The sequence below is a fragment of the Sparus aurata genome, chromosome 13 (assembly GCF_900880675.1).
Source record: "Sparus aurata chromosome 13, fSpaAur1.1, whole genome shotgun sequence".
Classification (NCBI taxonomy): Eukaryota; Metazoa; Chordata; class Actinopteri; order Spariformes; family Sparidae; genus Sparus; species Sparus aurata.
Window position 1 is genome coordinate 15127022 of NC_044199.1, and position 9948 is coordinate 15136969.

Consider the following 9948-nt stretch of genomic DNA (forward strand, 5'->3'; position numbering starts at 1 on the left):
TAAGGTTTCAAAATAATGAGAAAACAAACAGTATTCTTTCACCTGAACCGCTTGTGGGAAAAGCTGGCGACCTCTCTCAAGTCTCAAACAACCCTACAACCTGAGAGATGGCTCCTAACCGCTGTGCTGGGCTCGCACAGCCAGAAATGTTTGAGCAACCAGAGCCAGAATCCGATTCGGAGCAATACGACACCGGCCTATCTTGCAATCGAACTCAGACAAATTTTGTTACGCTATCAACAAATAACATAGAACAAAACCTAATTTGTAACGCCAAATAATTGTATCTCTTTAGTCACAAATCAAACCAGCTGACATCCTCAGTACTCCACCATAAGAAAATAGTTTATTCCTTTGACTTATTTCATCAATTCATATAATGTTTGCACTGCAGCTGGCGTCACGTATACTACACTGTGTTGATTGTGCATGTTGGATGTTTTCCGTGACAAAACAGCTTTAACCGCTGACTTCATCCACGTTTGATACAAAATCAGAGTCGGCTACATTTTGAAGTTACTTGAATTACGAAAAGAAACACAAAATGATGATTTAATTTTAATTGCAGCTCTTCCTTCTGTTACTTTTTAAGAACTTGTCTTACAAACTCAAAGCCATTCTGAAGCGACTAAACAGCTACAGTGTAGTAATATCAGTTGGTATAAACGTTATTTTTTGACTTTTTAAATTACAAATGAGTTGTAATGTAATGTACATACATATTCCAGTGGCAGTATTTTGTATTTCATTTTGATTTGCATGTATTTTTAACTTCTAACTATCTTTGATGTTTTTGTACCCATCTCTGATTGTAGGTTTACACACCACAGTGAGAGTGGTGACTACCGACAGACAGAAGATTTTATTTGATTCATCTATTTTATCAGCAATCAGACAAAAAAAACACACAGACACAGATAATTAGTTTATCCCGATCGCGTATGTGGGGTTCGGGTGTTTAAAGGGAGCAGCGTGTCGCCCGCAGATTACAGTGCCTGAGTCCCGATGAAGGGAGCTCATTAGAGAGCTGGAGAAAAAAAAAGGCTCAGACACCACAGGAGTCGAAAACATGAACAACCATTATGGCTCATTTAGCGTGGAAAAAAAACACCCCCTGAAATAGAATCTGGACTCTTACATGTTGAGTAGTCCTTGAGCTTGAAATCAGTCGCCGAACTGTCGTTATCACAATGAAGCCAAACTTAAAAGTAGGCACTAAGCATTTGTTGAAAGGTTCAGTACATGCAGTGATCAGATGGCGATGATTAGTTTTTTTTGTACCTGCTCCTTAAATAGCTAATCTGACAGATCAACGGCCACGATGCATGTAACTTCCAGCGCCTCTAATTCACATAAAGGGGCAATGCATCACTGAACGGGGGCCACTGCTAAAAGAGCAGACTCCTTTAATTGCTGAGCCTGTCTAATTGGCTCCCAGGGTGAGGCCATCACTCATGACAGAGCATTTATCCTGGTTTTATCTCTGGAGAAGAGAGCATGGCTGGATTGAGGGGGTGCTGTGTGGAAAGGCAGGAGGGGAGTGTCTACCATGCTGGCAGAGTTAGAGAAGGAGGCAGGCGTCCAACCTGCCCCCCAGCCTAATCCTTCACCGGGGTCCTCAGTCAGGACGGGGACTCGGGGGTGACGTCGAGGCTGAGCCCGCTGGCTTAAAACCCACAACAAATGAAAACACACTCCAGCCACCATTTTAATTGTGTCTAATGCTTGGCATTGCTCTCCCCCTCTATCCCTGTGTTTCATCCCCAGCTCTATCCCTTAATCCTGCTCACATGCATGCACACACAGACACACAGACACTCTCTAATTTAAAGAGGAACATTAGAAATTGAAGAGGCACGGGGAGCTGCGCCGTGCCAAGCTGGCAAATGAGATCCTCCTTTTATTATAGTTTAACAAGATGACTCGCGTCCATCCAGGCAGGGCTTTAAGCCGAGCGGTCGCCGTCCTTCAAGTGCCGCCGCCTGCCAGCGAGCCTGTGCAGTCTGACGAGTGAGTGGAGCTGGTCAGCGCGGGTCTTCTCGTATTCTGTCATCATTAGCCAAGCTGCTGCCTGCCACTACACTGTAGCACTCTTTTACATCGGGCTCAAACCGGGGACAACTACTCCAAGGCAGAGGATGAGCCTTGACAGATGGCTGCGGTGCACCCCCTCGCTTTTTTTTTTTTTTTTTTTTTGGTAAAGTCCAGCACTTTCCTCTCAGCTACATCAATCTGTTGTAGATCCACCATTAGCCTGCAGTCTTAATGAGGCTCTACTGCCTGACGAGCCCAGTCAGGCTCAGAGAAGGGTAGAAAAACGATTGTTAGTAAAGGGAATTCCAATCCGTCTACGACTTCTCAAAACCCCCACAGGAGCATTGATTTAATTCATCTTCGTACTCTCAAATGTTATAGGGAAAGCAGAAATGGATGAACAGATCCCCTTTTCTTTTTTTAATGTGAATACCGAAAGATGAAAAAAACCAACAACTCCTCACTAATTAGCCTGCCCTTTATTCAATTAAATCACCCTGCCCTAATGTATCGAGGATTAGCCGCCTTTTTATAAATGACGGATGTGATGTGAATGAAATGTCATGAGGTATCAGTGGGAAAGTGAATTTCCTCGGCACTGACGCAGGATCACAGAGCTCGTCATTAATTACAGTCTCAGCCAGCCTGGAGTTTGCCTGCGAGCTGTGGTTATTCAAGCATCAGTGTGTGTGTGTGTGTGTGTGTGTGTGTGTGTGTGTGTGTGCGTGTGTGTTTGCAGATCAGCCTGAGAGAAGCCTTGAGTCCGTGGATTAGGAGCTGACTGCAGTCACTACAATTTTCATGGCCACGGCGTCAGCACAGGCTGATCCCTTCCTAACTTTGGGCTGGAGGACACATATCATGCTAATGAATCAGACTACTTTTTGCTCTATGCTCACTGTCTCTATGGCAACCCCTGGCTAATAACCATTACTTGAGGATAAGGCCATTAATATAAAGTTCAAGTGTTTGCTGCAACAACATCACGGATGAGTAATGTTGCCTCTGTGACATATACAAGATTGTGAAGCAAAAACATGCCGCTGCAGATGTATTCATCTACATGTATCACCATATTTGAACCATGGAAATGTTGTATGTGTGTATGTGTGTGTCTGTGTGCGTGTGTGTGTGTGTGTGTGTGTGTGTCTGGCATTTTCATCTGTGAAGTAGAATTTGTATCATGTAATTCATGCGGAAGCTACATGGTGCAGTCATGGCTCTGGGGATTACCAGGACTGTTTCTGCAACCCGTACAAACCACATCACTTTCATGTTTTACCGAGCAACACGCGCATGAACAAATTCTGTTCGAAAGATTGAATTCTGATAATGAAAAGAGCAAGGGGTATTTTATCTATTTATTATTATTATTTTTTTAATAAATAAATAAATGTTTACTTCTTTTTCTCACTACCTTACATGGCCATATTCCCAGCATACCAGGGTTTTGTCACCAATATCTCCAACCAGTTGTGGACAATGGACATAGACTTTATATGAGAGATTCAAACTGGAGTGCTTTTTGGAGTTGTGCAAAGTGGTTCTACCCACTATGAAATGTCTCATCTGACATATAACAGTAGAAGAATTTATTGATTTATTCATTTACTTGCCTGATTTTCAAGATGGACCCACATCAATATTTGATTTTCTGGTTATAAACCAAAAAGTTGAATGGACCACTGATCAGTCCTATTTTTTTCTCACTTTCTTTAACATTGCTATGTAGATGTAAATGCAGCTACGGTTGCACAGGGGACAATGTAGAATCCCCTGATACACATACTCACAGGTCTTTTTACCATGTTCCCTTCCTGCTTCTCCACAGGGGCCACTAGAAGAGTGACAAGGACACGATCCTTCACCAGGTAGCTGATTGTGAGCGTTGCCAATTATGTTAAATGGGACTACTGGCCAAGCAGGAAGCACCAAGGTCTGTGCCAAAGTGGTCCCTGTAGTGTTCTTAATATAGATTTGTTTCTTATTCTAGCAGGACCGGAGCAGCCTCCCTCATAACGACATGAGTTTAATTTCTGTCCACCACAAAAAGTGTCATCCTGCAAGCATCATACATAAATGCATTTTGGAAAGCGATGACATTATTGATCATAAATGTACTTCTGAGGTTGAACTCATCCTGATCCCTCCTCATTTCTATACCATGCGGCAAACAACGGCCATATCAACAAACCACAGCACTATGCACTACAGCCCCTTATGTTTTTTACACTCCTCTGCAGGGGCTTGTTTTTTCATTTTTTTCCACCCAATATTGCAACAAAAATGACTTTTGGCATGAAACATATTTTGAATGTAATGTTTTGCTGCAGCTTGTGAACTTATGAACAGCCCTACAGGTACACAGCTGTCAATGTCAAGCTCTCAACTACACAGAGAGTGCTCTCATGGCTCGCACTCCAAACAGCTTCACAATAACTGAATTGTTAAGAAAAGATAAACAACTACTGTTCCACTGGAAACGGTAACGTCACTTGACATCAAATACCCAGCGCAGCTCGAGTGCCTACTCGCTTGTTGAGATTTTTTGTTTTAATATACACTGTGCTTCCTGCGAAAACATGTTCGCACTCTGTCCTAAAACTCTGTTGCTTTTTTAGGCAAGGCTTACTCATGCAACTGATTCATTAAAATCTCTGAGCTGCGCAAACTGCTTGTTTTCGACTCGATGAATGCCGACTGTGCAATCGGCAGCTACGCAATTTAGAGATTTGATCTTCAGCAAAATCAATGGTTCCAAATTGCCAAGAAGATCCAATAAGATCTGTGTTCGGGCGCGTTTCATTCACAAATTGTTGCAGAATGAAAAGGCACATCTCACACTCTGGAGTTTCAAGTCCCCGCAGAGACAAACGTAACAGATGTAGCGGCGCCAGAATTGCATTAGGGGACTTGAAACAATTAGACAGTATGAATACTGGTTCCAATGCAATCAGCATTGTGCTGTGGCAGAAATAATTCTGATATAAGACATGTGAAAATGTTGCGCTAAAGCAAAGGGTGTTCGTTTTGTTTTGTTTTGTCTTGTTTTAATCTCTTCATTGATTGATTAATTGTTGCGTATCATACTCAAACTACAATTTTATTCAGATGAAGGCATTGTAACTCTTTCCCTGCAGTTCATATTTGTATCTATTTGGAGTTGTCTGACCTGGGAAATGTCAGTCCAACTTTCACCTAGCTCAGTTTTTTGAGTGGTCATATAAAGCCTATGAGTGTTCTAATATGTTTGATCCAGCCTCTTATGTGAGTCAGTGTGGAAAAACGCTAGCCAGAGTGCCTCCTATATTTGATTTATACGACCTTCTATATTCTAAAATATTGATTATAACTGCTCTAAGTTTCAGGCCCATTGTGGTCAATGGTTCCACTTACCCCTGCTCCTCCATCATCTCCTGCAGCTCCATACATTTGAGCTCCACCCTCCTCTTCCTCTCGTGGTCCAGAATCTCTCTGTGTGGCTTTTTCACCAGGACAGGCTCAGCTTTGGGCTCCTCCTCCTCCTCCTCCGTACCCGGCTGTCCCTCCTCGGCTTTCGCCTGTAGGGCGGCGGTTGGTGTCGGCCCTCCCGGTCCCGCTGCTGTTCCGGCTCCTGCTCCGGGGACCACGGGCTGGGCCACCCCGTTTGCACCATCTTTGGGAGATGGCACCCTCGCAGCATCATACATGATTAGAGAACTCTGTGGAGACACAGATAAGGAGGAGGGCTTATTAATGAATTCAACACACTGCTACTACTACGACTACATTAAGGAGAGTATAAATTATCCTTCACTTTCAAGACAGTGTAGAGACCCTCGAAACCCAGTTTGACAACCAGAAAGCTGCACACACCCAAGTTCAGTCTGTGCAACAACAAACTCGGATGAACAATAAGCCACAATGATTCAGAGTTGACAACACACACACTGATAGGTGAGCTGAGATGTTAACACTTCCGGACAGGCTGCAGCCTTTCTGTCTTAACTGAACAGTACCCTTTGCTAACACTCATACACTTCAACATAGTGTACACTCATGCACACACACACTTTGGATCTTGAGTACATGTAGACACGCATCGCCAGCGACAGCGCTGGCAGCATCTTCTGCTGCATGAGTCAACAGCCCGGTAGTGCCTGGAGAAAGGTTAGGGGAGAAGAGAGGAAGAGTTAAATTCCTCTTTGAAATGCTCTCATCTCCTGGACCCGATCAAAGCTGAAAATAAGGGTCATACACCAGCAGGGTTGGGCAAGTTACTTCCAAAATGTAATGGATTACATATGACTTGTTGCTATCATTTGTTACTGACTACACTACTTTGTGTCACTTTCGTGTTTCATGTCACTGCAAAAAACAGGCCCTAAAGCAGTCTGTGAGGCAGACTTCTCCAACATACACTGAGATAGCTTGGCTCTCATGTAACCCAACTATCCACCTTTATAGTAAAGGGAGAATAATATGCTCCATTTGTGGGCATTTGATTTATTGAAAGCCAAAAACAGATTGTTCTGCCAAAGGCAGCAATAATACACAGTATCAAAGAACCAATATGCTTTCCAAACTGGGGGTGCTTGCTGTACTACGGGGGCTGTCCTGGGGTGGAAACTAAACAGGAATGGGTGGAGATACATGACAAAACAAACATACCCGGCAAGACCGAACAGGAAGAATAGAAAATGTGTATCTTGTCAAAAGAAGTTTTGTTTTGTTGGATGAACAGAGGTGGGAGACAGTGAGTGATGGACCTCATTGGATCACAATTTAATGCCATTTCATGATTCTTTTGATGAGCGGACTTACGGACACTAGGAGGAGGAATGGACAGAATTAAGACCATTTCTGTCTCTCCATCTGTAAACCTGAATGAATTCTTCAGTTCCTTGTTTTTTTCAAATGAACTGAATGACAAAACTTAAGATATTTATACCGTCGTGACCTGTTTTGAACAAGCTTACACTGGTTGCCAGGTTGAGACACCTAAAAGGCTTTGTTTCAGATGGCAACACATTACCGGACTTATTAACTATTATTATTATTATTGCAAATTCTATTAGAAAATGTGTTATTAACTCCAACTTTTGTAGTCCTTGACCCGCAATAATGTATACAAGGAGGGCCCTGCCAAGGAGGATGAGAGTGAAGGACACTGTGACTGATAAGTCTCTCACAACACAACAGCCGACAGGAGAAAGTGTAAAGTATTGATTCATCTTTAATATAACTTGACTGACTTATTGTATCGCCACTGAATGCATTCTTTGTTTTCTGACTTGCTTGACCTTTCTGTTTCTGGCTCGTTTACTGATGGATGGATGAGCTTGTCATTCTTCTGAATAAAAAGTCGTCCGGTACAAGTGCCGCACGGACCGCGCTCTGATTAAGATGGATTGTCCTGTTGAGGCCGGTGTAGAACATGCGGGCCTTCACGTGCCCACGAGCCTCGGCTGCCCGGCGCCGGTCCTCTCCCTGTACGGCTAATGGCTTCATTTTTCACTGAGCCGAAACAGCCCAGCGGAGGCACTTCATCACTGTCACGCGTGGAGGAGCGGAGACGGGGTGACACCGAGGCCTGGGATGGATGAACTTCCAGAACTACCCTTCGTCTCATTGTATTGAGCGTGCAAGCAGCTTGTGCCATACAGGCAGGCGGTTCTCTCTGCTGGAGCCCGGTTCTGGAAGTCTTCGACTGGTTGACGGGGGGCTGCGTTTGTTTTTGAAGTGCTGGGAGCGGGTAAACGAGCCGTGGATCTGTGCGCATAGCGACGCGGCTCTCGGCTGACAGAACAGGTGGCAGGACAGCAGGAGGCAATCGTCGCTGAATCTATTATACACTAAATCAGCGTTTGATATTCCATGACAGCAATCTCTCATCTGCACGCGCTCGTCAAAAAAAAACAATTCTGCAGAAGATTATGTGGCGGAAACGCTCTCTGTAGTCCTTCAACATGACATTCAGGTTGGCAGGAGGGCCTCGGTGTGAGATTGGAAGGAAGTCAATTAACATGAGCTTATTTGCTACTAATTAAGCAGAAATGTCAGAGCAGAAACAACTCTTCCTGTGTGCCGCCTTTCTTCTAATTAGGCCAGGTGGTCATTGGCTGTGAGCGCTCATGTCTGGATCTACTAGCCAGAGGGGAGGACCACCGCTAATCCCATTTGTGCCGGACACCATGTCTTGGCCGCCGGGTCGTTCCTGGTAACAAAACCCCAACCATTTACACCGCACGCAGCCAACCGAGCGTCAAGAAGCTGTTTGAAATCTGGCAGTAATGAGCTAAGATAAAATTAAGATATCATTTGAAAGATCTGCGGGAAAGGACCCTCCCCATCGCAAAGCGAAAATCCCTACGTCGCCAGATGTGAGAGTCAAGGGCCGTGGGGCCGAGCTCCAGCCTGCGTTAAACCGCGCTGTAAATATCGAGTCATCTCATTACACTAATGCATCATTCCACAGTCAGTCCTTTTGTTCCCTGGAGGGGAGAGGAAGGGAGGGCGCAAAAAGAAAAAAAAATCTGTTCTCTTTCAAGTTAAGACAACTAAATCATTTAATTGCGTAATGAAAAAAAACATCAGAGCAAAAAGGGGGAGTTGTCAGTGAGCTGATAAGGCAGCGGCGCACAGTTAATTGTGCGCGAGTCCTCTGCAGGGACTGAAGGTTATCTGGGGCGACTGTATTAACGGCAGCACCAACCGTTTCCGCTATTATTGCGAGGGCGTGCAAGACTGTCACCTCCCAACAAACACTGTCTGTAATTAGTCATTATGCTGAGTGAAGTTGTTTAGACACGCGCGCCAAGTGACACCATCAGTTATTTTCAAATCACAAGGAGATGATGTGCACGTTCAATATTCTCGTTTGAAATCAAAGACGCTGAAAGAGACATTCCGTCGGGCGAGAGAAGACGCTTCCTGTCGTCCGATCTTAACCTTTGCCCGCGGTTTTGCTGTGCTGCCTCTGCTGTGTCGGCACTGTGGCCCCATCTTCTGCTGACATCACACCATGGGCAACAAAACAAGCCTGGAGCGTTAAAAAAAGAGGCAAAAATCCTGGTGGATGTGCTGCCAGTTTTCACTACATTTCGAAGGGTTTTTCTTTTTTTTATTCAAGCGTCATGATCTCTCAGTGACACGGTGGCTGTGTGCCCACACAAGGCTGACTCATCTGATGCACACAGTCCATGGATCACGCACTTAAAGCTCAGTTAATGAGGATAACATTCACCGCAGCCACACACACACACACAAAAAAAAAAAAAATCGTACTCTCATTAGGACTCTAATGTTGCATTAGGCTAATGAGACATTAGAGAGGGGACTGCCTGGACTTGAGCCACGGTGTAATTACGGCAATTTTAATTTCTTTTCACATGGGGGACTTTATCGAAATGTATCATTAACAAAAGTAAAGGACATCATTGGTACAATACTCTGTAGTCCCCGTGAGCTGCAGGTCTGTTGGGACAATTGATTTTCTTGCTTGTTGTCCTCTTCCGATGGATAGATTACCAGATGAGTGCCTACGTCATCATTAGAAGCTAAATCTACACAAGGACCTGACCTCAGGAACGCCCAAATTAAAGCAAGAAGCAGGTCAATGATACCCTGTTTGTAATGATGTGTGAAGTATAACATATCACTGACATAGCACTGTACTGATGAAAACCATTGGCTTCTTTACTGTGACAATATCTACTGAATGTCTCCATGCATGACCATGTAGGTGCATGTTGATGAAGGTTCTCAGTCATCCAGGTCATGGTTATTCTAAGTGGCTCTGTAAGGACACTCCCACGTAGACTTTAAAAGCCTGCATCAGTAAAGACATTGTAACCCTCTAAAATCAAGCCAACATATTTATTTTGCAGGATATCTGGAAACTTGGCTGAAATCCAGCTGCATTTGGTTGGAAAC

At 44.2% G+C, this 9948-nt stretch overlaps 1 protein-coding gene across 3 annotated transcripts in view; it reads right to left on the reverse strand.

Annotated features, from left to right (window-relative positions):
- Positions 1-9948, reverse strand: part of srrm3 (serine/arginine repetitive matrix 3) — an 83848-nt gene that overhangs the window by 37487 nt on the left and 36413 nt on the right. For all 3 annotated transcript variants that reach the window (XM_030439111.1, XM_030439110.1, XM_030439112.1), the window contains exon 2: positions 5431-5735. In XM_030439111.1, coding sequence (XP_030294971.1) covers positions 5431-5723 — 293 coding nt within the window. In that variant the 5' untranslated portion in view covers positions 5724-5735. The remainder of the gene's footprint in view (positions 1-5430; positions 5736-9948) is intronic.